We start from the raw sequence: 27,762 nt of genomic DNA on the forward strand, positions 1-27,762 counted from the left end.
TAAACTTGCTGGTTTGCCTTTAATACCTAACTTGTTCAAGTGGACAAGATCTTTACAGGATTACCTATGCTATACAGAAAATCACTTGAGATTTTTATGCTAGTGTTACGTAGCTACATGAAACATTAAAAATGACTTCCCAGCACCTACCCAGACAGGGTTACAATGATCATGGCACTGCCAGAGCTAGATAGACTGTTCTGTAATTCTGTAATTCTATCAGCAAGTTCTGAGCTGGCTATTTAATCCTTAGCAAATGCTCAAACCTCTGTTTTAACAGTCTCATCAGCCTGAAGATCATACATCTCTCCTTCACATGGATCTAGGTCACTAGATTGCTTCCTGACCTCCTGCCTTCCAACAAGAAAACCAGCTCTTCTCATCTCCTCTCTTTGCTCGTAGCCCACAGGCCTGTTACTTATATTTTTTGTCAAAATGGCATTTTAACATTTTGTGTGCTGCTCTCTTGAACCTGCAGACAGGTAGACTTCCTTCACACACAGGGACACATAGGAAGGAAACTCCCTCCCCACTCCATTGAGCAGCTTCCTTGAAGGCTGAGAGGTACCAGATCTGATGGAATTGTAAGAATTACCCACATGAACAAGACCTTCCATTTTATCTCAGCTACTCCCCTGACTTGGAACCTAACAACATTTGAGCCTTGTAATCCAACATGCCCAAGGGGAAAAATCCAAAGTGATGGTGACAGATGGAGCCACTAACATAATGGCTCAAGAGGCGCAGGCTGAAGAGGCTATGAGAGAGGAACCTCTACCTGCAGCTCTTTGCAGCTGACTAATGCAAAACATCCATGGAAGCTGTTGCTGGTACATCAAGTGTGAGGGAAGCAGCAGGGAAGAAAGGAAAAATCAGACTTCCAGCATGGGAAGTTCCCTTGCCTACGCTTGCCTGAAGTGAAAAATATGGGTTGCCTCAGCTCGAACTGCCTCTGAGCATTTAAGCTGTCCTCCTGCTCCTCCTTAGTGCAGCTGGGGCTGTCACTGCTACCCACGGCATGGGGGCGGTCGGGGCTGAGGAAGGCCCACATGTCCACGAGGAACCCCTACAGAAAGCCTGCCACGTTCAGACCCTCCCTCCCTCTTGGCACAGGCTTCCTCTCCACATCGCTGTTTGTCTTGGAGTGTTAATTATTGGTGACATTTGCTTGAAAAGAAGCTCCACGTTCTCTCAGAGCTGCTCTGTTCCTGTTGCTCATTTTGGCTATGAGATAACGGAGCTCAGTCCTTGAGATCTCTGTCACATTGCTGTCGAGTGGCAATAAATAGTCCTGACCGACTGTGCTGGGCAGAGACTATTCTGCCGGGCAAGGTTTGTTAAGCTCTTAGCCCCAGTGCCCACAAGTACAAAAGCGATGTAAGATTTTTTCAAAGGAGCCTGAAACTCTGCTGCACCGGAGGCTTTGCATCTGAGGGCAGACTCTAAAAGGTCTGGCCAATGTTGCAGGCTTCATGCTGTGGATGGATGAATGAGTTGGTGCAGCAGTGGTTGGTTGGGCTTGGGAGGAAGCTGTATGCCATTTTCGTGGCTTTAAGGAAAGGGCTGTCAGATCACCATTATAATATAGAGCAGCTCAGGCATGGTGCCGAGAGAGCCCCAAGCAGGCTGAAATAGCCAGCAGAGTTTTTTCTTATGCAGTCACTAAAATTGTTACCATCACTTTGTACCTAAGACCAAGTTCCCCACAAAAGCTGTAATTCTCAAGTTACCTTCTCTGCAAAAGCGTCGCTTCTACAGCACACAAGCCACCAGTCTGTTTCACTTCCAGCAGGGAGAGCCACTTCTTTCGGTCAGATTATAAAGCTTTTAAACTAGATCTTCTCTGTCATACACCTCACATGATTACTTCTCATCTGTTGTTCGCTTCCAATGCTCCGTTCCCTTTTTCTCTGGACAACTCTAGTCATCATCTTCACACTGCTGCCTTCTGAGTGGCCCTGAGACACCTCCTGGTGACGAGCATGATTATTAGAAGGGCAGGCATTTCGATAATTTCCAGATCCAAGGCAACATGCTTTACATTGTTTTGGGAAGATGCAAGGCATCACGCAGACCTCAAGGCTTTGCAGCTGTTGGTCTTCTGCTTATCGTTTCCTCCTGGTGCAAACAGATAAGCGAAGAGGGAAGGAGACTTTCCTTCTGTGTTTGTAGCTTCTTTCAGCCGGACCCCCTCCCCTTGTGAGTGCCTGTTAACATAAGACCCCATATCACACATTCACAGTATATGAAATAAGGAAAGAGGGTTCTTGTAAAATATGAGTGCTTTTCTGGTGATAAAGCACAAGCAAGGGAAGCAACGGTAAATATGAAAGACAGTTTAAGAGAAGAGCAGTTTCTGTTAAATGTCAGGTCTCCAAAGTCAGGGTGAGGCCAAGAGCTACAGGCAACAAGAGGTTTGGGGACTTTGCAAGGCTAACCTGAAAAGACCTCTGCTTTCTGCCAGGTGTTTGGTAAAATTGCACTGAACGATACCACAGAAATCAACCGCAACAACAACTTCCAGACCTTCCCCCAAGCAGTGCTGCTGCTTTTCAGGTGGGTGTCTGACAGCTCTGCATTGTGTCAGCCCGCGAGCGTGATTCCTCTGCTCTTGGGCACAGCTTATCTCCTTCTACCATGTCATGCTCGCGAGGTGAGTGGAAACATGTTGTCCCGTAGTAGGAGAGCCTAGGAGCCACGTCAGGTGGAACAAATAGTCCATTAAGCCTCGTGCCCTGCCACCTAATGCTGGCCGGCCCTCAGTGCCCCAGGGAGGGAGGCAAGTCCTCCCACTCAAAAGAGAGGTGGCCAGTTGTTCAGTGCTTTCAAGCGCTGATACTCACCCCGAACTCCTCCTCTATTTCAAATCGAGGCAGTATGACTTCCAGCTAATTTTAGCAGGGAGGGGGGCATGAACTCCCACACATGCTTTGGCCTAGCTCAGTTTGCACATCATCCTGCTCCAGCTGTGGCCAGGTGTGCCAGCGCCAGGGAGAGGTTCTGAAGGTGGTGAGAGGATGGCAGGGAGTTGGCGTAAATGCAACAGTCTATGCTCCTTCTTTCCATGGAGGTTTTTCTTGCAATCCGTAGCCATGTCACACACATCTCAGTGACTCTGACTGGCCAGACCACAACAGCCCCATACCCAGACTAGGCACAGTCAGTACACACCAATAATGGCAATAGAGTTAACAAAGAGGAGCAAGACATGCCAGTGAATGTCAGAGCCTGTCTGTCAGCCTGACAGGCTTGTAATCAACCTCAGTGGAGCAGGAGCAAGTTGCTAATGTGCCAGTCCCTGCCATCCTACATCAAAGGTCACTGCTGTCTTCCCTCACCCTCTGCTGTGCCCAGGTGTGCCACTGGCGAGGCCTGGCAGGAAATCATGCTGGCATGTCTCCCAGACAAGAAGTGCGACCCGGAGTCGGAGCCAGCCAACTCCACCGAAGCCGACCACTCCTGCGGCAGCAGCTTCGCCGTCTTCTACTTCATCAGCTTCTACATGCTCTGTGCCTTCCTGGTGAGTCCACCCCAGCACCCAAAACCCACCCCCCTTTACACTGCCCCCCTGCCTCAGCGCTGCACAGCAGAAGGATGGCTTCAAAGATGGGAAATCTCCCCATGGGGCCTTCCCCAGTAGCCCCCTCTCTGTGACAACAGCCCCTCAGTCTCTGCAGCTCCTGCCTCTCCCTGCAGCTCTGGGGGATGCTCTGCTCCCAATCCAGTCCTCTGAGCACAGCAAAGGAGTGCTCTTCCCTCCTCCCCCTGAATGAGAAAACCAAATTAGCGTGTTGTGGGCTGTGCTGAGGCTAGCAACGCCTCAGCCACACTTCCCACCTTCCCTCCTACCTTCCTTCTGGCTGCTGAGAAGGTTTTTCCTCCCCTGCCAGCAGCAATGACTGTGAGAATACACATATTGCATCTGCTCCGTGCTGGCAATGCGGCATTGCTCAGAGCGACAGCACATGCTCTGCAGCTGGCATCAGTGCCCAAAACTCTCCCAGTGAACAGCAGCAAAATTTTAAAAGTTTTCGTCTTGGGCCAGAAGAAAGGACTTTTATCCCAGTCCCACTGCCCATAGAGGATAAATCCCAGGTTCTCCAACTGCTATACCATCCTGGTGGGCAAAGACAGGTAAATAAAAAGCCATCACAGCACACCTACAGCAAACCTGAGCCTCAGCCATCTAGCTGCAAGGAGAAAAATACGACCAGCTGAGGACATCCTGCCTCTGTGATCTTCCAATTTAAACTGTGGGGCTGACATGGGGGAACAAAGAAACCACCCCCCATGACTTTCTAGTTTTATGAGTCCAAATCCAGACTCTGAACTGAGAACACGGTAAAGTATTCTGTTACCTGCCTCATCCACCAAGTCATCTTTATCCTTGTTTGCAGATCATCAATCTTTTTGTAGCTGTTATAATGGATAACTTTGATTACCTGACGCGGGACTGGTCCATTTTAGGACCACACCACCTGGATGAGTTTAAAAGGATCTGGGCAGAGTATGACCCTGAAGCCAAGTAAGTAACCCAGCCTGGACAGCAGAGCCTCTCAGGAGAACAGGCCTGTTATTTTCTGTTCTCTAGACCCAGTGCAGTAAGTGCCATGTTCCTCCTGTAGGAACACCTTTTTTCTGCAAATATCTTACAATAGATACCTCCACAAAGTATTACTGGTGAATCCAGAGGCCAGCAATGCAAGGATACACACAAAAATCACAGCATCTAGGCTGCGCTGTTACCTGGTTGGACATTGCTTCACTTTCAGTCAAGTATAGACTGCTTAGGGAGGGGACAGGAGAAAATTTAGAGAAGGAGGTTAGCAGGTTGTTTTATTGTTGCATGTCTTAGGGATATTTAATCCATTCTGTGACTCTTCTATTTGGCTTTCTACTCACAGAAGAGCTGCTGTGCTGATATCTCCATTTTGTCATGTGTCATATAGACCCATCACAACCTGCAGCTTCACATGACTGCTTTACATGCTCTGCAAGGTTATTCACATCAGCAGACTTGCAGGGATTTAAAGTTACACAAGAACAACTCACACAAGAGTTTAACTGACATCCAGTATTATATGCTCTGCTTGACACATGCTTTGGCTTAAAGTACGTTTAGATCCCTCTGGCATTACAGTCTAGTTGATAATTGCAAAACTCCCTTCATAATGCAAAAACTGTGGAAAGAGACCTTAGCATGAATGAAAAGCAGTTAGTTCTAGTTAGTCTCTATAGTTAGTCTCTTTAGTCCTGGATCTGGAAACAGTGTCAAGGTTAATCTGGGCTCAGGCTCTGCAGTATGTGATGCCATATCACTTTATCAGAATGATACTTAAATTGAAACCCTTCTTCCCATTCAGGGTGACTGTCCAGAGAGACTTTTAATATAGATAGGGGGTAAGCACAGCATTCTAATAAATATGCAGTTAAATAACAAAACAGATGCTACTATTTGTGTTGGTTTGAAGGCAAGACTGCAGTGGGGGAAGCCATATAATAGATAACCCCTCACTCCAGATAACATTCTGTTCCTTCCCATCTATAAATGTGCTCTTTCTTTCCCCTTCCCCATCACTGTCCCATGGTTGAACCCCCTCCTCCCTCCATGAGAGAATTCTTCTTTTGAGATAACATTTATAAAATTTAAAAGAAATCCAACTGCTGCTGTCTCAGCTGAGAAACTTCAGGACTTTATTTTGCACTGGCTCCAGTGACAGACCAAAACATAAACAAGTATCAAAAGACAGTAGCTCAGGGCTATGTGTATGGGAGGGAAAGTGGCAAGGAAAAAAAAAAAGACCCTTTGTACCTGTGCCATAGCCCTGTGGCCAAGAGGCAAACAAGCAGACATAGATTTTGAGAATGTCAGTGGTGGGGGGACAACCCCAAAGTGTCCATTCGTGCACAGGGGAACTGCAGCATTCAAAACACCGATGTCAATTCTTGAATGTATTGACTTGTGAATCACAGACAGCTGTGATTTCTGTACTGAGCTAGTGAGTTATGTGAGTATAGGGCAAATCCTGAGGAATGCACCAAGTATAAGAGGTCTGAAATACCCTCTCAGATATGTTCAGGTTACAGGGAGTGGCAGGCCTGGAAAGATCTAAGTGAGACTTCTAGCACTGCATTCTGCAGAGGGATCAGCAGGTCACCCTGTGGTAAGGATGCAACCCTCACTGTGCTTTCTTCCTTAGGGGGCGGATCAAGCACTTGGACGTGGTGACACTGCTCCGGCGCATTCAGCCCCCCCTGGGCTTTGGGAAGCTCTGCCCCCACCGAGTGGCTTGCAAAGTAAGGCACACCGCGGCTCAGGGAAGGCTGGGAGTCACAAGCAGTCGTGGTTGTGGTATCAAACACACATACCAAGACAAAGCAGGGTGGACAGAAATAACAGGGCAAGCAAATATATCTCTAAGATTTTCTTCTGACTAAATAGTGCACACAAAAAAATCCTAGTGTGAGCAAAATATTAAAATACAGGAAGAACAAGTACACATTTTCTGTGAAAATGTCTCACTCATGTCTTCTGTTGTGAGACTCCAGCTATGAAAAAGACTCTCTCTAGTGAATAATGACATTCTTATAACCTTTACGCTTCCTTGCTTTGAAGTTCTTTGTTCACCTCCTCACAAGTCCCAGAGTTTGTATGTGACTCATGTAGTTGTTTTATCAATCTCAGAGCAAAACACAAAGGCCAGGGCATATGGGGCATATACACAGAAATATGTGACTTCTGTGGTCTACTGCCGATCCTTTTCAGTCTGCTGTCTAGGAACTGTCTGTCTGTTGTCTCAGTCTGGTTCAAACCCCACAGTCTATGAAAGCAATGATAGTGATGGGGGATGACATCCTTTCCCCACTTTAGTACAGAAGCAGGCCCATTGCGTGAAAGTGGCATTAGGCAGAGCTCAGACAAAATCAGCCCCTTAAAGCATAAAAGCTCAAACCAAGTCCCTGGTGTCTGTCACCTCCTGAGACAGAAATAAGGATGTAAGATCTGGTAATGGCTACATCTTGCCTCAGGTATATGTCCTTGGTCTCAATGAAGTTCACCCTGCAGCTGCAACAGTACTGAGCACCCACTCCCTGCCCTTGGCTTTACCGAATTACTGCAAGGTGGACACAGCCCTGTATTAAAAGGGAGAGGAGGAATAGCTGGATAAAGCAGACCAGCTTTCAGGTCCAGCCAATCCCCTTTGTTCAAGGCTGCCCCCTTTTTCAGTGAAAGATTCTGACTCTATATGTATTTGCAGCAGTCACATATTTAGTGCAGATGAGCCTGCAAGTGCCTTGTGAGGTATGAAAAATCAGTTTGCTCAAGTGCTTACTGGCAACTAGGAAAACAAAGTCTAGAAAGTGATAGCCGCATTGAAGGAAAGAGTATCTACCAGTGGGAGAGAGACCCCAGGGCAATCTCTCACCATAGCTGGGACAAATGATGGATATGAGAAGTACTCTTAAAGTTGTGTAACCAAACCCACAGGTCACAAATGCTGAGGTGAAAGGGGTGGCAGATCTGGAGAATATCATGAGTGTGTAAGGAAGAACAAAATTGAGTCCTTGATGAAGTGTGATTGTTGTCTTTCTCCTCCTTACTCCACAGCGCCTTGTCTCCATGAATATGCCACTGAACAGTGATGGAACTGTGATGTTCAATGCCACTCTCTTTGCGTTGGTCAGAACAGCACTGAGGATCAAGACAGAAGGTAACAAGCTTGCTGAGTGCACGGGTAGCTGAGTGACATTCAACACACAAGTGTGTTGACCTGGAATGCAACAATAAGGACATTTTGTGTAAAATGATACCAGTTATTAACATGCAGCACATGGTACAAAAATCAATGTAAAGATGTTTGGGGGAATAAAGTGTCCTAGGAAGAGAACAGTGTTTCTAGCTGAGTATCATCTAGAAAGCTGGTGCTTCTCATGGTATCATCTCAGATTATTGATCATGTTCTTTATGATGAGCTGCAAGTTAAACATTTTAGACCAACATCCTTTGAAATGGCAATCAGGGGAAGTAAGAGGGGCAAAGAAGCTTCCCCCTGTGCAAATTGGTTCCAGAGCTGGGTGGATTTTTCGCCACTGTCACCACCAATCTTCCAGTCCATGGAAGGCAAAAGAGCTTGGACTAGAAGGCCTCACCTCACTAAAATTCTTTTTTAGAGCCAAAGAGGCTCTCCTGAGAAAGAAAGCCAACTGCAACCCTGTAGAACATCTTGTGTCCTGTGAAACAGAGACCCAAAAAAGACAAGATTTTCTTGTTTGTCTTAGCCTCAAACTCTCAAAGTCATTGCCAGTGAACTGCTGGGAAACCATCAACCTTCCTGGGAAGCCTCAAACTGCTTGGTTTCTTTCCTCTGCAGGATCTTGTAAGTGGTTAGAGCAGGAGTTTGGAATTCACCCTCCTGAGTCATATTTCTGCCTTTGATGCTTTCCAGCTGTTTCATTCTCAGCAAGTTGTTTAATGTCACCGTCTTCACTGCATCATATTAAGAGAGCTACTGGCGTGCAGAGCTCTGTGCAGCATATTTAGGAGCCTTAGTGCTTGGGGAGCAATAAGAAAAGTTGGAGAAACAGCACCTTTGGAAGGAGAAGATAATGGTGTAGTACACCCAGAGAGAAGAGAGCTTCAAGTATAAGGGGTTTGAATGTACATAAATCAAGAAATCAAAGGTGACTAGTTTGAGAGGAAATGTATCTAGAAAGAAAGAATATAAACTGAATCTGTTTCAATCATTCACTCTCAAAGGGGTGGTGTGGCTTGATTAATAAATACCTCAGTAGATTAGAGCCCCATGGAGGAACACATAATGTCTAAGTTCAAATGGTTATATATAACGCTTGTTATAGCCTATGCTGTTCTTGAGAGACTAAACACAAATGTCCTGGGACAGCCCTCTGAGCAAGAGGGTGGAAGCTCTGCATGTGCCTCACATGCCTGTGCAGACTCTCTCCAAGGAAGTCTCTTAGTACCATGTGAAGAAGTTGATGTATGCTGAGATGCAGGGATTGCGACAGGTAACTCCCAGGTCTTCAGATTTCTAGCTGCATCTTTGCCAACAATTATTTCTGTTCCCCAAGCAGTGTTTTCCCATTAACTGACCTCTTTTCTCATCATATTTAACCTTCACTGGATCTCAGTTAGAATGTGTAAGTACTGGATGAGATTTTCACTTTTCAGGACAAAGTAGCATTGTAGTTGCCTAGTTTCTGGCTTCTGGAGACAAACAGTAACACAGTCACCTTCCTACTCTGAGATGACTGTGCATATTTAGTCACTCTCTTTGTGAGGGGACTTCAGCAATGGTCTGAGTTCCTGTTTGCCCAAAACTTTCCACTACTGCAAAAGCCCTGGTATTTTCCTCCTGAGATTGCCATGCTAGACTTGCGAAATTGCTCCTCTACAGGCTCTGGCTTAATTCCTGTCTCTGATGATTTTCACCCTGCAGGTAACCTGGAGCAAGCCAATGAAGAGCTTAGAGCAATAATTAAGAAAATCTGGAAGCGCACCAGCATGAAGCTGCTGGACCAGGTGGTGCCCCCCGCAGGTGGTGAGTGCAGGATCCTGTCCCAGTCTGTGAATGTCTGTCTTTTCCCCACCTGACATGTCCTACTGCACCTCGTGAACATCAAGTGGAGTACAGGGGACAGGCTTTCTTCCACAAGCTGTTATTACCTGTTTACCTGGCTGGATGTTTCATCAGGCTGAGATCTGTTTTTGCCTGTACGAACATATATATCATGTTCTTACTGCTGAAAAATCAGGGGAGGAAGAAAAGGTGTTTAAATAGGAGTGAGAAATCTTCATTCCTAGATCTCACCCACTTCAGCTGTAGGATTTGTTCCCTTGGACACTACCTAGTGCCTTGTTGGGCATATATGGCATATAACTCCTTTTTTTACTCGCATAACTGCTTTCTACTTGTCTAAGTAGAAATTTTGTAAGATACTGTCCAGCAACTAGTTACACCAGTTCAGACTGGCTGAGGGTTGTCCCTTGTCTCATTGCTGTAGATTTCTATGCAGCGTCCCTGGTGGGCTGTAATTACCAGGCCTGCAGGCTCCTTCTTTGCTATGCTCCTTAGAAGCCCAGATGCATGGGCATCTAGTGGGACCTTCACTGGCCTTCCAGGTGGCTCTAGGGACTGTTGCACAAAACAGCACTTGGCAGCTAGTTAACAGCTGCAGCCAGACCTTGAAACCTTGCTCAGCCTCCTCTGAAGTCAGAGGACAGTATCACAGCGCTGTATTACAGCAGGTTTGGAGAAGCGAGGAGAGTTACCTGGATAAAAGCTGGGTGCACATTTTGGCTCATCAACAGTTTGTATTGAGTGAGAATACAGCAAGGACTGAGCAATAACTGCACTTCTGGGGAGAGGTGATCACTTTGGTCCTCTCACACCCATGCTAGACACAACCAGACAGAATTTTAGTGCAGAGAAGGGCCAGATCACATCTGGGGTGGATAGTCAGTCATGTGATGTTAGTGAGACCAGAATTGGAGTATGCATTACCCAAGGCTGTCACAAGAGAATGCAGCATGCATTGACCCAGACTGGGAGGCTACTGCTATAGCAAGATCATGAGTAAACCAGCACCAGACACTGCAAAGCTTAGAGGCATAGAGGCACTTCGCCAAAACCAAAGTGCATCCAGAGGTGCATAGCTATAGGTGTTCTCTGCCAGCGGAGCCAGTCTATCCAAATGCCACATGTACCTCACCTCCGGACTACTTACAGCAAGCTCTGGCTGTGGAGCAATCCCTTCCTTCATTCAGCCCTGTGTACTGAAGCCATAAAAAGCAGAGAAGTACTGTGGTGCCTAGTGTTTCTGCCTTGAGTTGCAAGTCTCACATTAGCAAACACACTGCTTAAAACCCTTTGCTTATTTGTTTTGTTGTGTGTTGTGTTTGTTTTTTTAAATACCCCTTTCCAGATGATGAGGTGACCGTCGGGAAGTTCTACGCTACTTTCCTGATTCAAGAATATTTCCGGAAATTCAAGAAACGCAAAGAACAGGGCCTGGTGGGCAAGCCGTCCCAGCGCAATGCCCTCTCCTTACAGGTGACAGATGGGCACAGGATGGGCAGGGGTGGTACAGTTGAGGCATTTGACCCCACTTCCCTCTCAGCCATTCTGGGGGCTGCCATGGGCTATTCTCACTAGAAAGGAGCTTGTAGACTTTTTTTACCACATCAATCTTTTTGGATAGGTGGTTATCTGTCACGGGCCTCATCCCTTAGCTCTGGAGGTGGAAGGCACACGTGAGGTGTAGTCACTGTTTATCAATCCACTGGTAATATTTGAAATTTGGCTTTCTTTTGGAGAGCTGGTATGAAGTGTCCATCAGACTTTTTTTTATTACCACATTCATTTGACCCTTTCTGAGGGAGTCACTATAACAGGACCAGGGAGAGCATGTTGCCAGGAGGCAAAATCAGTTACAAAGCAAAAAGCATACCTGGATGCCAAACCTATCCAGTGCCTGGGATCTGTTCATCACTGTGCTACAGGTTCACTGGTGGACTGCCAGGCTGTGTGAAACAATAAGAAATCCCCCCTGACTGTACAGGCTGTCCGTTTCTGTCCTTCAACTGTAGAGTAAGGAAGAAGGGTGACTCTGGATTTGCAGCAAGCCAAGAAGTGTCATGACACAGACATAGACACAGGCTGAGGTCTCCACATACCCACAGCATACCTCCCTGGAGTGGATTCCAGTCAGTGAGGGGTTTGAGGACTGTCCAGATCCAGATGCCAGAAGTTTAGCTATGAAATATGTATTTAAGATGCTGATTAAAAAGAACATATTTTTCAGAGGTGTTGAGTACATTGTTCAGCAGGAATTATGGCTGCTCTAGGGCTTCTGGTAGTGGATCTGAGAACCCAAAGTTGAAAGCATGCAGACTTGCACAGTCAGGCCCATGGATTTATGGCTATGACCTGCTTTGAAGAAGCCGAGGGACTAGCAATGAGCATTCCTGGGTTGGATTACTAAGAGTTTTTCCCTCTCTAAACTGGAGATGAAAGAGCAGAATTTGTTAGTATTTTTCTAGGAGCTGTGGATGCTATATTAAGCAGAAAGGCCTCACTGTTCTTAGGAGAATAACATCGCTTTTGTTTCTCACATAACCACTCGGAGATATGAAGCTCTATAGTTTGCTGTTTTGCAGGCTGGTTTGCGCACACTTCACGACATCGGGCCAGAGATCCGACGGGCGATCTCGGGAGACCTGACAGCTGAAGAAGAGCTAGATAAGGCCATGAAAGAAGCTGTTTCTGCTGCCTCTGAAGATGATATTTTCCGGGTAGGTGCAGAACAAATTTACAAGCTGAGGTTAGATCAGTAGCTTAGCTCAAAGAGTCCTATGTTTTTTTGCATGTACTCTGTATTTCAGCTGGCCCCTCCTTCTTGTTTTCTACACCCTACTGGAAAACAGACTGTTGGAGTCAGGGTGCCAGATCCTGAGAATCTTACATGACTTTTATCCCATTTTCTTCTCAATGGATGTTTGCCCTGTATTAAACCTAAACAAAATCATAATGGCAATGGCCAAAGAGTCAGAAGAACTGCAAAGTTAAGCCATCTTCCAGTCCATAGAGCAGCAGCCAGGCACACTTCAATTTTTTATTCAGTCCTCCTTTCAGTGGCACAAGTAGTGTCCTTTCAAAAAGCACCCCAGAGCCGAACAGAGACCCTATAGTCCTGGAGGAAATTTCCAGGGCAATTGCCTAAATCTTCTCTTTCTTATTTCATTCCTGTTCCTACTAATTGTATCCTCTGGTAATATTTCTTCTCCTTTGGCATTTCTCTCCTTCAAATCATCTACAGAAAGATGCTGTCTGTCCCTCTCATAACTCATCATCCAAACAGTAGATAACTGGCTTATTAAATCTTTCTTCATTTGTTCCTCCAGGTGATTAATAGCTTCTGGTGCTCTTCTCAAATTCCCTCTTATGTCTAGATATTGTTTTGCAACTGCACTGTGAAGACCAGAGAGCAGTAACCTCGTTCTTGCCACCTCACCCAGTCATACACTCCCAGGGCTGGTGGGAGTTATTTGGACACGATTGTCTCACCTATCCACTTGTTCATTTCTTTAAGGCCAGTCCTCTGAAATATCTTAGAAAGATGAAGCTTTCACAGCCTGCCTGTACCTAGTCTCTCTGACAGAGAAGTCTATGCACTGCATTTTCTGGCAGTGAGAGCACCAGTCCATAGTCCACACTTTTGGTTCTCACATTTTCTTTCCCTCAACAGTCTCGACAGGGAACACCCCACATACCTTTATACTGACAAAGGGAAAAAATAGTTTGTGTTTCTCTGACAGAGAGCTGGAGGCCTGTTTGGAAACCATGTCAGCTACTACCAAAGTGATGGCAGGAGTGCATTCCCCCAGACATTTACCACCCAGCGACCTCTGCACATCAATAAGTCTGGCAACAACCAGGGAGACACTGAGTCTCCATCTCACGAGAAGCTGGTGGACTCCACCTTCACTCCCAGCAGCTACTCATCTTCAGGCTCCAATGCCAACATCAACAATGCCAACAACACTGCCTTGTGCCGCTTCCCCAGCCCACCCAGCTACCCCAGCACTGTCAGCACAGTGGAAGGCCACGGGGCCCCATTGTCACCCACCATCCGTGTGCAGGAAGCTCCTTGGAAACTACCCTCCAAAAGGTAAGCTTCACAGCAGAACGTTGGCTGAGGGACCAGGGAGGGGAACGTGCATGCAAACACCAAAGCACAGCTGCCTAGCTAAAGTCACCCACCAGATATTGCCCTGCCTGAAGCCTGGACTGAGCCTTTTGGTTTTCCACTGGTGCCAAAGCCCACGGTGTGGCAGATGCACTGACCACTGCAAAGAAGCAGCACTCTCACTGACCAGCATACTTGATTTTTTGGGGCTTTATCCTGAAAAACCTTTTATAAGGACCAAAGGAAGTCTTATTTACCCTTTCTTCACCACAGGTTTTATCAACTGGTAATTGAAAGGAAAAGCAACTGCATTTCATCTCTTAAGAGCCCACTTGAGAGTTCTGTGGAAGTCAGCGTTTTTCATTTAGTGCGTCACATCCATAAGGAGGTCACATAAGGTTTTCTGGGAGAAGGGGGGCAAGGCTTTCAGACATGCAATGCCACGTAAAGCAAAGAAAATCCCCTTCTCTTGACATCCTTCAGGCTGTCTACACATAGATGACTAATATAAGAGGAATATCACTTTTATCAGTGCGATGTTTTTTTAACCCTTTCAGTAAAAGCAGGATTGAGATGGAAATTTGTTTCCAATGCAGACAGTGAGCGATGTGAAAAGGTGGAGAAATGCTGCTCCAGGATAGGACAGAATATGGCAATTAGATGGAGGAAATTCAGTGGGTGCAGCATTACTCAAGTAAACAAACCAATAGCTTTTTTATTTCCTGCCATCCTTAGGGAGGCTGCAGGAATTGTTGATAACACACTGTGTTATCATCTGTCCCCCACATGCTGATTCGTGCTGTTGTGACACTGTTAACATGGTGTTCTTTTCTCTCCTTGCTTCCTTGGGCACCTTCCTCGAATTAGGACGCATTACTACGAAACACTGGGACGGTATGTGTTCTCTCTCATGCTCTAACACTCTCTGGGTGTAGACCCATTGTTCGTCCCATTGAAAGTCCAAATCCCAATTAATGCTGAAGATAAGCTCTTCTTTTTGGTGTCAGTAAGCTGGAATAGAGTTTTAATGATTGCCATGACATCTCCAGGACATACTCCCAATTTAGGGCTCTTCTGCCCATTGGCAGATAGCGATGCACAGACCATTTCTAGCTGGTTTCTTGATTTGTGGAGTTTTTTTAGAGTTTCTAGCTGGGCTTACACATCTAGGCACTCTCTGGTCACAGCACAGAGCAGTACACCCTGGCATGCTCACACAAAATTATGTATAGTTTTGGCTAAACACAGGTTGCTGAAAAGGGGGAGCTGCCATGTAGCGAGTTCTTCACCTTGCAGCTTAGCAGTTTTACTTGTCTCCCATCTCAGCAGGAAGGTCATTCCAGCACTGTCCTTCAGACTGTTTTATACTATGCGTATACACACCCCTCCAGGTGCTTTTTGCCTGAAGCAAATGAGAAAATAATGTTTTCTATCAGGTCCCTGAAAGATTAAAATAATAATAATAATAATAAAACTCTGTCACACTGCTTTCTTCTGTGAATGCAAGTAGCAAAATGACTCTAATACCTTCATGTCACTATTTCAAAGATTTGTGCTACCTTCAGTTTTCACTCTACTCCTCAGAAAACACAAACTCAGAATGAAGTGAATTCTGAGGGCTGAGGCTTGAACCAGAGGGACAAGGAGAAGGCAAGCAGGGAAATAAGGGCAGTCATGCCTAAGAGTTTGAACAGATCCTGCTGAATGCAGCAGAAGCATTCTGCAGTTATTGATGAGAAAAAAGGGACCAGAGGTGGAAAACACAGGAAGGAATGAACAGGAATGAGAGCATGAACAGGAACAGAAGGGAAAGATGGTGCAGAATAAAGGATTTGGGAGGCAGAGGCCATGCTACACAGAGCTGAGAGGGTACTATCGGTGTCATGGAAGCTTCTCTTTGAAATCTGTAACCAAGGTTTTTGCTACAAGAAAAAACAGCTGTATTTCTAAGAGCCCATCTCAAGTTTTACCTCAAGTTCACAACTTTGGGAAAGTTGGCACTGTGATGTGCACATTTATAGAGTACATATAGTCACAAATGACGGTAATATGTTTCCAGTATTGTTCAACATTGATAAGAAACTTCCTTTGAAAGAGGGCACAGACAATGGTTGTTGCTTTTGTATTTGTGAACTCTGCAGTTCTGTTCAGTCATTGATTTTTCTATGGTAGCTCTTCAACATTATAATAAACCAAGACAGATGGAACCTGTCATTCTTGTCTCTATAACAGATTTTCTTTACCATCTCTGTATCTTGACTTGTCTTTTTTGCTCATTAGCTCCAGTTCCAGAGACAGCCAGCTGGCAATTGTTTGCCAAGAGGAAGTGTCTCAGGATGAGACTTATGATGAAAATTTGAATGAAGACATTGAGTACTGTAGTGAACCAAGTCTGCTCTCTACTGAAATGTGAGCTTTGCAGCTTTAGTCAAGGTGTTTGGGTGGTTCTTGAGTTAAGGGGGAGAGGTGGGAAGAGGTGACATTTCTCTACAAAAATTTCAATTATTTCAATTTATGGGATAAGGCCAGAACACTTTAGTCAGACAACTCAAATATCAGATAATAATGGGGAAAAAAGAAAAAAAAGCAGTTCAGCCCTGAGGGAAAAAAAAAATGAAAGGGAGATCTTTTGTCTAGGATTTTGCTTCTCTGAATGACACATCTGGATGTGCAGCCCCCACTCCACATTCACTTCCACGGCCTAATGTTCCCAGATCTCCTGTCTCATGGTCTCAGTTGCTTCTCCTGGACCCGTTAGCAAGCTCAGTAGCTGCATCCATTTGATAGCATGATCTTCCTGGCTTTCCTGCTGGAAGAGGGGTTATTCTGTCCAACACGAGCTGCTTTTCTAGAATCCTTGTGTTGTCTCCTTTGCAGGCTTTCATACCAAGATGATGAAAACAGACAACTTACTCCACCAGAAAACAACAAAGGAGAGGACACCCGGCACTCTCCAAAGAAAGGGTTTCTGCGCTCCTCAGCACTAGGTAACATCTCAGTGTGACATGTGGGCTGTGCTCTCCTCTGCCCTGTCTGAGTTCTCACATCCTGCTGGAGAAATCCCAGGGTGTGTGGGCCTGGGTGTTGATGCTTGTTGCATTTAGCTCATGAAACCAGGAATCCCATGGTGTGCATGCAATCCTGACCAGGCAGGTGACTCTACTGACTTTATGCTCAGTCAGTAGATGAATCTGTGGCGGTTTGGATAATCCCTGGTTGTTTGGATAGTCCATGTGGTCTGTTTGATTAAGCCTGTGTGTTGATTAGGGGAGTTTATTAGAGCACTGTAGGCTCTCCAAACAATCACCAGGGAGTCACTGTATTGACTAGCCTTGGGTATATGGTGTTCTGTTCCGTGTGTGTTCAGCGGGGAAAAAGGAGAGGTTGTCTCTTTTGTCTGCTACAAGGAAAACAGTGAATTTCAGATTAGGTTAACACAATGCAAATTTGCTTTCTGCTTTGATTGTACCTGAAGATTTTCAAGCGTTTCAAGTGAGCAAGTATGCTCAGGTGGAAACCATGAATTACAAGATTTTATGAAGGTATCAGGACAAACTTTTCATCCTTTTTCCTGTGGGGGGGAAAAAAAAGAAAAAAAAAGACATTTGGGGGAAAAGCTAAAAAGAATCGTGTATATAAGGTGTTGATTTTTACAAAAAAAAAAACAGTGACAGTCTATGTAGTGTATTGTTTAAAGTGAGACTTGACTTAAAACCTCTTAAATCCTCTTCAAGATGCTTATGCAATTGAGTATGTTAAAAGCATTTACTTCATTCCAACACTTAAAATATTAGGCAATGAGAATTCCTATATCTATCTGGAAGGTCAGATTTGCAGTCAGCCCATGATACAATGCTGCATTAACTACATTTTAATGAATATTAGTAGAATGATGTAATACTTTTTTTTTTTTCCTCAAGATGGAGAAAATACTTTTTATCTGCATTGTAGCATCGGTTCGCTGCTCTGTAGCAGATACTTCGTCCATTCCCTGAGAGGCCCTTTTCTCAACAAGTCAATAATATACCTACTATTTTCAGAATTTGAATTTTCTTTCTTACTTTACAAAAATGTCAATGGGATCAAGAAGTAGACAAAATATTTTCATGTGCCATGCAGCTCTATCTTTAATAATGTGTTTATTTGCCATTCTTCAGAAGAAAAGCCTGTGCAATTTTTCATAAATATACGTTGCAGTCCTTTTAAATTCCTTTATAGAGAGTATACTTCTCATACTTACAGAAGTTAAGTTTAATTTCATACCAAGCAAACAATGTGGATATTTCAATAGTTCCTCCCTTTTTTTTTTTAAATGACTTTTTTGCTTCCATTTCCAAAGTTCTGAAAGCACCACATGTGTATGCACCCAAGCCTCCATTCACCAATGAATGCAACCATTAATTAATTCACTTCCGCTTGATCCTGGTATAGACACAGCCTCAAAAACTGTGGTATGTCTGGCAGTTAAGGGCCCAGATCACATGCATGTGGGAGGTTGATGTCACCTGAGCAACCCAACATCTCCTCCTGCATGTTGGGTACAGCCAGGTACAGTGCCAGAACCTTGGCTGCCCTTATAAGCCCTGCCGAGGGCTTTACCTGAACCAGAAAGGTTTGAGAACACTTTCACTGCTTAGGAGGGAAGTCAGCTGCACAATATCTGCTAGGTCCATTTTTTAAGGGAGAAAAATAAAAATCATCATCCAGAGTTTTATCTCGCAGCTTGCTTGCAAGATAGTGTTGGTTGGTCCATAATATTCAACTTGTTTTGCAAATACAAGTACTTTGGAAAGGGCAAGGTGTCTAGCGGAAGCAGACAGAGCTTAAAATGTGGGTGTCTTTGCTGTCTCTCCAGCAGGACTGCACTAAATGAAATTGAGGTCAGATTACCTGTAGTGTAGTATGAGTGATGGACATAGTTGTTTGTGTTTGGTGTTTCAGGTCGAAGAGCATCTTTTCACTTAGAGTGTCTGAAAAGACAGAAAAACCAGGGCGTAGACGTCTCGCAGAAGACAGTTCTGCCTTTACATCTGGTACATCATCAGGTAAGCATTAATAACATCAAAAGGCCTGGCAATGCAACTGAGAATCTACTGTCTGCCCTCCCATTCCATCCCAGACAACCTTGAAACGCCATTTAAGATAGCTTCTCACCCATATCAAAGGTCCAATTTTTAGAAACTGTATTTGCCATCACACTCAATCCTGATTTCAGGATTTTTATCATTCCCGGAAGAATGCTACAGGGACATGTCCTTTGGAGTTATCATTACCTGATGTCCATGAAAGAGCAAAATAAAAACCTATCTATAGGATAAAAATAACCACTCAAATTGCAATTGCAATTGCACTCTAAAGTGCAATTACACTGGCTTTGATGGTAGTACACATATGAATAAAATGTGCAGGGTCTACTTTTATATTAATTGAAGGTAGCCAGTAACGGCAATTAATCATTTAAAAAATAGCTGATTACATGTAATTAATCAACCTCTTAAGCCCTTTATAACTGCATCCAGCAGCCTACCAAATGTATGCTTTGGCACCTATCTAGATGATTAACCAGCTGTCATGGTCCAAAGTAGATTTATGTCTTCTATTTGGATGGCACCACTGTCACCATAAAAGAAACAGGTGCTGTGGCAGCACCAGTCCTGCAACATGGGGCATCCTGCTCTGTGCAGTCCCCCAGGGCAGGGCAGGACAGTGGCACAGGGGCAAAAAGTGCCACAGGGCAGGGGTGCTAGGAGTGAGAAGTCATAGCAGCTGGAGGAGTGAGAGATGAGCACGCCTGAGACTCTCTGCATTTTCTCACCTCCATTCCCAGCAGCAGCAGCCAGTTATACTGTAAGGATCAAGCTCCAGAAAGCAGTGATCCGCAGAGCTACAGCTGTGGCAGGGACAAGCAGTGAATGTATTGGGGCACGAGGGCTGTGAACAGCTTCCCACCCTCCCCATAGCACTAACAGCCCTCCTGAGACCTCCTGCCCTCCCACAGTAGTGCAGATAGAGGGGACATGTGCCTCCTACCCTCTCAGCCCACCCAGCTGTCAGAGTCATCTCCTTCCAACCTGTACAAAGAGGATGGAGTCGCTACACCCTTCCTCATCCCACCATGAAGCCCCAAGCCTAGAGGGACGGGGCTCTACCCACCCCAGCATCATTAAGCTGGACTGCAGGGTTACCCTGAAGTAGGCATCTGGCCTCTGGCCAGCAACACCCAGCAGTGTCAGTCCGTTTACAAAATCATCAGCCTACAACACTGCTTAAAATGAGGACACGAAGCAGAAAGGTTGCCTCTGCTAAGCGCAATGAATTCAGTTGCTCAGGAGAGTTTGAAGGGGTATACTCATGAAATACTCATACATAATGATATGTAAATATATGCAGCTGAAGCTTGAAGCAATATCTACGAGCTTCTTTCAGCCTCCTCAGTACTTTACACTTGGGATAAACACCTTGTATGTGTTTCTACCAACAAGCTGAAAAACTGGTTCAGTTGTCCTGCCTGACAGATCTAAGGCTCTCCTTGAAGTCCCAGCAGTTTAAGGGATGTGCTGAGGCCATCGTAGCCTGCAGGGTGTGACTTATATAGATTAATTTTTAAGGGCTTTCTTCATCATTGAAATTTGGTAGGAGTCTGACACCTAATTCCTCTGAAAATTTTGGTGAATTTTGTTGGTGACCAACAGCTTATTCTTTTTTTCACCTGCCACTGAAATTATCAGCACAGCATGCTGATAGCGGTTGTACAGAATTTCAGTGGCAGATGGATTGAGCTTCACTGAACTTCAGGTATCTAAAAGTTAGCTGTCTAGTTCAACTGGTCAGCTCAGTCCACTGTGGTCAACAGGGAAATAGCATCTCCAAAAGGCAAGTGTGAGTTTTGTCTAAGTCTCATCCTCCAGAGAGCATTTTCAAGTATCCAGAAGAGGCCAGAGGTTTGCTGGTATCCCTCTGCACAGTTAGCTGAGACTAAACACAGAGCTTGTAGATAGCTGAAGCTGGGGGAGACAACCAAACCCAAACACGACGATTCTCTGCAACACATCCACATACTTTTGTGTTTTCTGTGCCTTTATTTCTTTGCTCATATTAGACAACCGTGAGCTCTGTGAGATGAACTCCCAACTCTGATGGCTTTGCTTACAGAACAAGGCAGCGGTTGCCATGAATGAGGCATCCGATCATCCCTCTGCAATAAGGGGCTTCTTGAGAAATTTACGTTATCAAAGGAGGCTGGATGACTAAGAAGTTGTGTGCATGATTTTGGGAAGGAGCGGATGGCTTAATGCATAGCCATCAGATATTGATCCTCCCACCAACAGCAGATGCCTTAAAATCCAGTGGTGGATTTACAGTTATCACCAGCTGCAGACACATCTAAAATTCACATCTGGTATCCGTTCAGGTTCTACAGCAGATACTTAGAGAAAACAGCAATTGGCAGTAAAAGCTAGCGGCATAGATGGTGGCAGGGGTGGGAGAAGGAATCACTTGAATGGCTGTTGTATCTGCTGGAGGAAAGGTGGTGTTTCTGGCAGGGCCGTGGGGAACGGGGCTTTGTCCTTCCTGCCAGGGCAGTGGGATCAGGGCTGAAGAGGCCTTGAGAGTTTTCAGCCTGGTGCTTGGCATGAGGTCAGGCACGAGCGCAGTCGACACCGCTTAAAGGCAGCCTTGCGAAATGAGTTCACGAGAAACATCTGAGGTACTCCAGAAGCTGTTTCCCAGGCCTCAAGGCCCTCCAGGCCTTTCTCGGGTTGTTTCTCCGTCACCTCATGGTTCCGGCCCTGCCACGGGAGCCGTCCCTCACTCGCCTTGCTCCTCTGTGTCCGCAGGCGCTAGCGGTGGCCGGCCTGAGCCCCCTCCTGCAGCGAAGCCATTCCCCCACCATGTTCTCCCGGCTGTGCGCAACGCCGCCCGCCACGCCCTGCAGCCGCGGCTGGCCGCAGCAGGCCATCCCCACACTGCGTCTCGAGGGGGCAGAGTCCAGTGAGAAGCTCAACAGCAGCTTCCCATCAGTGCACTGCAGCTCCGGCTTCCCCGATGGCACCGGCTGCAGCAGCCCGAGGAGAGCCAGGCCGGTCTCCCTCACCGTCCCCAGCCAGAGCGCAGGGAGCAGCAGGCAGTTTCACGGCAGCGCCGGCAGCCTGGTGGAAGCGGTAAGGCCGCTGCGGCAGGAGGGACACGGGTGGCGTGGGGGGAAGCCCCCTCAATGCAGGGGTCTGCAGGGTGGCTGGGAGGAAGAGTAGGAAGATGAGGAGGAGGAGGAGGAGGAGGAGGAGGAGGAGGAGGAGGAGGACCACCGGAGATAACACGGAGGGGTGTGCATGACAGGGGCGCGACGGGGCCGGTGGTGCACAGTGCTAACATGTCTTTGTCTCTGGTTCCCCGCCTCCTTTTGAAGGTCTTGATTTCGGAAGGACTGATGCAGTTTGCTCAAGATCCAAAATTCATTGAGGTCACAACCCAGGAGCTCGCAGACGCCTGCGACATGACGATAGAAGAGATGGAAAATGCAGCAGACAACATTCTCAATGGTAACAGCAAGCAGAGCCCCAATGGCAACCTCTTGCCTTTTGTTAACTGCAGGGACGCAGGGCAGGACAGTGCAGGCGAGGAAGAGGAAGAGGTGCAGAGCCCGGATTGTAGAAAAAGTCAGGAGGAGCTCAAGGACAGCAGGATTTATATCAGCAGCCTGTAGTTGCCAGGGCTGGAAGCGATGCTGGTTTTTTATTTGTTTCAATGTTCCTAATGGGTTTGTTTCAGAAGTGCCTCACTGTTCTCGTGACCTGGAGTAACCGGAACAGCGTTCTTCATTCATTTCTGTTGGGACGAGTCGCGGAGTTGGGTGGTGTCAGAGAGCTTTGCAGGAGCGGATATATCCCCGGCACGTGGCCGTGAAGGAAGAGCCAGGAGGAGGAGGAGGAGGAGGAGGAGAGGCAGCTCCCCTTTTCCCAGTCCCTGCCGCAGGACCGCCGCCTGCCCACAGGCCGGCAGGACACCGCCCCAAGCCTGTACAGCTCCTTCGCACGCCCCGCGCCCGCCCCACACACGGACTCCCAAGCCGCGCCCTCCGCCGGCTTGTGTTATTTAAACCGGGTTGGGTTGGGTTTGGTTTGGTTTTCTTTCTCCATTGGCATTCGGTAGAAGTATAAGGATAGCTGCGTTTTACCAACCATTATGTACACCGGGAGTTTGTAACTTGATTTGCTCGCAAGCGGCAGCTCCTTTTTTTGTTGTTGTTTTGTAATTTAACGGCAGTAGGCAATGCACTTGATGTAGTCTTGCACATCCGAGTGGTCGGTTTGGGTTCCTCTTAGTGCCACGCTTAGTGGCTGTGAGCGTGGGAGCAGTGCCGAGCGAGCGTGCACACGCATGTGTAAGGTCGGGCAGTTCTCCGCATCCTGGCTTGGGCCACGGGACATCCCTACCCGGGGCCGTCCAGATGCGAAAATGAGCCACTGTCTGTGCTTTGAAAGGGGAATCAGTAACTCTTTGCATTTTCTGTTCCACAAGATATGCAAAAACAATGCAATAATGTTAATTTTAAAAATACAATTGTAAGTCGTGTTGGCATTAAAACTGTATAGACAAAAAAATTATGGGGGCGGGGGGGACAAAAAAAAAAACAGAAGGCGTTACGCTTCGATATATTCTGTGTGATGTTTTATTGCATTGATAATGTTTCTGTTGAAGAAACCGTTATACTTGAATTCAGGTCAGTTTCAGTATTTTTCAAATATTTTTTTAAAATGAATTGCAATTGTGCCAAGCAAATATAATGAATCGAATTAAGTTTGTTTAAAAAGACAACAAAAACCAGAATCACTTCTTGTATATTTTGCTGCATGTCAAGTGAATCATTTCGTATTTGGAATGTGCCAAGCTTTACCTTTGAACTTTTAAGTGCTTTTCTACGTGTGGTTGGGGGAAAGGGGTACTATTTTATTTTTTTCCTTTTTTAATTTGTACAATGAACAAAGTGTACCTGGTGTAAGTAACTATTCTGCAATCCACTGACAGGTTGAACGTTACTGATTTTGCATATCTTGTGTTCATTATCCTTCCTCCTCACCCCCTTTAAACATGCACGATGACTTTATTGGTAGAGAATCTTTCTTCCTGAGACCAGGACATTTTATTCAGGCTTTGTCCTCTATCCTATTGCTCAGTCTCTCTAAAGGTCTCTTCCCACTAGAGGGTGGCAAGATCCCCAAGCCCATTTGGCAGATCCATCCTGCATGTTCAGCTGGCACCAGCAATTCAGGGAGTGGGGAAAAATACCTGCTTTCAAATTGCTGTTATTAAATAGCTCATCCTGATGGACTAGAACAGGATCCTGGGATAAGCAAATGCAAAAAGCAGAACCGTTAGCAAAATAAAATTACCTAATTCTGGACTGAAATCACAGGGGGAGTGAGGGAGGGAGCTCTGGATTGTTGCTTAGGAAAATGGCCGACCTCAGGTCAAGATGCAGATGTGAAGTGACTTTTTTGTGGTCCCATTCCCTCTTCCCAGACCTTAGTGTACAGGCCAGGCTTCAAGTCACAAAACATCTGATGGCACGGCGTGTCCCAGACGTATTTCCCCACCACTGAGCGTGAACCTCTACTGATTTTCCTCACGCTGGTGCATGGCCCTAACCAGTGGCAGAGGCTGAAAAACAGGGAGCTATTATTAGATTTTACGCGGCTGATTTCTGTCTAGACTACTGCTGTTTTTTCCCCCTTTTCAAGTTGTTTCACAAACTTGCAGATCAATGCTGAGTTAGGAGGTGTGATCTGACTCAGAGCTAAACTTTCGTTCCAATCTTGAGCTTCACAGATGTTTGAGAACATCATTTATTACATATGCTGATTACATTATTTTTGTAATGCCCTTGGGTTTATTTCTTGATTCCGTTGGGGCCATAAAGCAGAAATAGTGAAACATATTTTTGACGGTGTTCTTTTTTCAGTGTTACTTTGATCTGGCCAGTAGCAGCTCAAGATGCCTCGCAAACAAATCCTTTTAAACTAGGGAAAGTTGAATCCGTTTAAACAATCTGGCATCAAAGTCCTAATCCAAGACTTCCCTGGAGAAAGCAACCACCTGATGTCAGCCTGTCTCTTTTCTTTTCTATCCCTTTGAGAGCTGGCTGTTGGTAGTGCTGCAGTGCTCCAAAGCTAGCATGGCAGGAAGTAACGCTGTGCCTGGCCATGCCTGAAAATGGAAGCAGTGTAAGGGCTCCCTTTCTCTTTTTCTTCCACTATAAAGCCCCCCGGACCCTTCCAGGAGGAGACAGAGGTGCTCTTCCACCTGATGAACAAAGTACAGATCTAGATTAGCAAAGGCAACGGGTGTTCTGGATGTTTGATGGTGCGTGTCATCATTTAGGATTTTTCCTGGTGGGAAGGAAAAGGGTGGAAAGGATTACACCCCATGCATTCCCCATGAAAGCTGTAACTCCCTAAGGGATGAGAGCCAGCAGTGGCAGGGGACAATCCCCGCTCCACTGGAGGATCGCTTGGGCCCTGCAGTGGGGAAAACTTGGCTAGCAGAGCATGCCAATGCCTTGTGGGTCTGAGGGACAGGTGTTAAATTCAGCAATTGCTGGTGCCAGCTGTGCAAATTCCTCTTTCCAGGGAGGGTGGCTTTTGTTTGCTTGTTTGTTTTTGTTTTCCATTTGAGGTACTTCCAACATGCACATTGTGACAAGCCTGAGCAAAGAGCTACTGCCTCCTGTAGGTGAGGTGGAGCCTGGGGACAGTGGGAAGGCCAGGGGGCAGGTGCAGTTCCTGGAGTGTCCTTCCTTTCCCCGTGCCTGGGAGCCGACGGTGGGTTCGATCACTGTGCTGTGGAGGAACCGGTGGCCGAGGAGTGGCATGGAAGGAAAGGAAAGAACGGGAAAATGATCTGCTGTTTGTCACTGAGCATCTCTGACTTGCAAGAGTATGCTGCAGACTAAAGACGTTTCTTACAAAACAACAAACCTCCTCCCTTTATCACTCCTGCTCATTATTCCAGGCAGTACTGGGCCAGCCACGCTGGGTGCATTTCTTTTTTCTTCCTTATTCTGTGTGGCTGATGTGACGGAGAAGAAAGTGGAACTCACGGTCCGGAGCTGGAGTTTCGTTATCCACAGACCTTTTCTGCATCATCTGCCTCTTTCAGCTGGACACATGAATGATGATGGTTTCAATGCTGCTGCTGCTACTGCAGGGGTCCAACCTGGTTTGTCACCCTGCCCACCATACCCCAGCACGGAGGGACAGCCAGAGAGGCGCCATGTACAGAATCGCATCTATTTCTGCTTTGTTTTCTGACTCAGAACCCTGCCCCCGATGACTATGACAACGATGACGAAAACAACAACAACAAAAAAAGGGCAAATGCATTTTTTACATTTCTTGATAATTTCCAAAGCAATGTATCATTGCTTTCTTTAGACTGACGCCAATATAACAGTTGTATGGGTCTCAGCCAGGCTCCTGTGTCTTTTCTGCCTGATAGTTTCAGATCGCTGTACGAAATGTATGCACGTTTGCACACAGACACAATTGCACAAGGTGGCAGCACCACGAGCCCGTGGGGTTGTTGCCTTGTGCCGTAGATGAAGTTGGAGGCCTTGCTTCGTACGTCTAGATGAGAAACCCCAACCAGCGAGCTGAAGTAAGGCAGCCCCCCTGGGACAGAACTGAGTATCCTGAGATACACGCACGGTCCCGTTGGGACTGTCCTGGTGGCAGGGGCGGGGGGGAGAGGAAACACTGAATTGGAAATCTGGAGCTCAATGAAGTTGTTGAAATAAGCAGAATACAGTCGGGGACTTCTGGTAGCAGTGAGATTTTGTTAGTTCTGATAATGAAATTTGTAGTGCGTATGAGGAAAATATGCCTGGTCATCAGAAGCCCCAGTTCCCATCTTGTTAACACAAGGATAGAGTGCACTAGTGGCCAGGGAAGTTTTGTCGATGTAAAGAATGTGGAAAACAGAACTAGGCGCAGAAAAAAAAAAAAAAAAGAAAAAAAAAAAGATTATATTTTTCTTGCATTTATTTTCTTCTCAAAAGAAGACTAAGAAATATAAATTTAAATAGCTGCACAGGGTTTATTTTCTCTTCTTTTGAATGTTGCAAAGTTGTTAAAGTGTTATTCTGGGTTAGCAAGCCCGGGGCCCAGGAGGTTTCTAATGGATTCTCAGTCTGCTCTCTGTTGAGCTTTGCTCTCTGTTGCTGCTTTGCTTCTGGACAGCTGAAACCACTGTGGCCTCGCTGCTACAGCACCTGAGATGGGGTGGGTGAGGGCAGAAGCACAGCGGAGGGAGATGTCCTGTACTGGAAACACTGGGCTGCAATTGCTTTCAGAGGAGTAGCATCACACTGGAATGGGGAACAAAATAAAAAATAAATAATAAAATAATAAAAAAAAAACTCTTCTGAGATAGAATTTAGTGTTCTAGTTCAATCCTCCATTCTTCCCCTACCCCCTACGGGGAACTTGACTTAACTGTTAACACTTGAGCATAAAAAACAGGCCTTCTTTAGGGGCATGGGGCTCGATTCAGTTGCCTAACTGTGCATCTCCTGCCATTTGAGGTACCCTACAGTATTCTGCCTGGCCTGCAGCCGCAGGTCCAGAAGGACGCAGCTCTTCCCTGGGGCTGGTGTCTCGTATACCAGCCCCACACAGGTGGCACAGACCTCAGGTGGCAGGGGACAATTAGACAACTTAACCAAGTCCCTTTCCAAAGGGCTAATTGAGAGGAGCAGCACCGATGGCTGAAGTAATAAGGGAATCTTCTCTAGCATTACCAAGGGCTTAGGGAGGCGTGATCAGGAGCCCACCCCCACGCCCCCATGCCGCTGTTCTCCGGTGCCACGTCGTGTGGGTAACCTCTGCAGCCCAGCCCTCATGTCCAGGGGCTGGGACCTGCACCCCAAGCCCCACGGGGCCGCGGTGAGCCCAGGCGTGGTTCCACCCCACCACCGATATTTTTTTCTGCCAGTGTTCACACAGCCCCTTTCCAAAGCATTTTCCTGTTCAAGACAGACCCACAAGCTCAGACACCATT

The 27,762-nt window shown here is 46.3% G+C and overlaps 1 protein-coding gene across 4 annotated transcripts in view; it reads left to right on the plus strand.

The window, feature by feature from the left end:
- The window catches only part of CACNA1C (calcium voltage-gated channel subunit alpha1 C), a 478,980-nt gene extending 456,569 nt beyond the window's left edge, over nt 1-22,411 (plus strand). For 3 of the 4 annotated variants that reach the window (XM_035550684.1, XM_035550685.1, XM_050708637.1), the window contains 14 exons: nt 2,465-2,556; nt 3,355-3,520; nt 4,398-4,525; nt 6,201-6,297; nt 7,610-7,712; nt 9,459-9,560; nt 10,945-11,072; nt 12,179-12,313; nt 13,337-13,689; nt 15,988-16,116; nt 16,585-16,694; nt 18,649-18,752; nt 21,546-21,869; nt 22,115-22,411. In XM_035550684.1, coding sequence (XP_035406577.1) covers nt 2,465-2,556; nt 3,355-3,520; nt 4,398-4,525; nt 6,201-6,297; nt 7,610-7,712; nt 9,459-9,560; nt 10,945-11,072; nt 12,179-12,313; nt 13,337-13,689; nt 15,988-16,116; nt 16,585-16,694; nt 18,649-18,752; nt 21,546-21,869; nt 22,115-22,411 — 2,268 coding nt within the window. Of the gene's footprint in view, nt 1-2,464; nt 2,557-3,354; nt 3,521-4,397; nt 4,526-6,200; nt 6,298-7,609; nt 7,713-9,458; nt 9,561-10,944; nt 11,073-12,178; nt 12,314-13,336; nt 13,690-14,574; nt 14,602-15,987; nt 16,117-16,584; nt 16,695-18,648; nt 18,753-21,545; nt 21,870-22,114 lie in introns of all 4 variants that reach the window. The other variant, XM_035550683.1, reaches the window with a different exon arrangement.
- Nucleotides 22,412-27,762: the final 5,351 nt, after the last annotated feature.

The sequence above is a fragment of the Cygnus atratus genome, chromosome 1 (assembly GCF_013377495.2).
Source record: "Cygnus atratus isolate AKBS03 ecotype Queensland, Australia chromosome 1, CAtr_DNAZoo_HiC_assembly, whole genome shotgun sequence".
NCBI classification, from domain to species: Eukaryota; Metazoa; Chordata; class Aves; order Anseriformes; family Anatidae; genus Cygnus; species Cygnus atratus.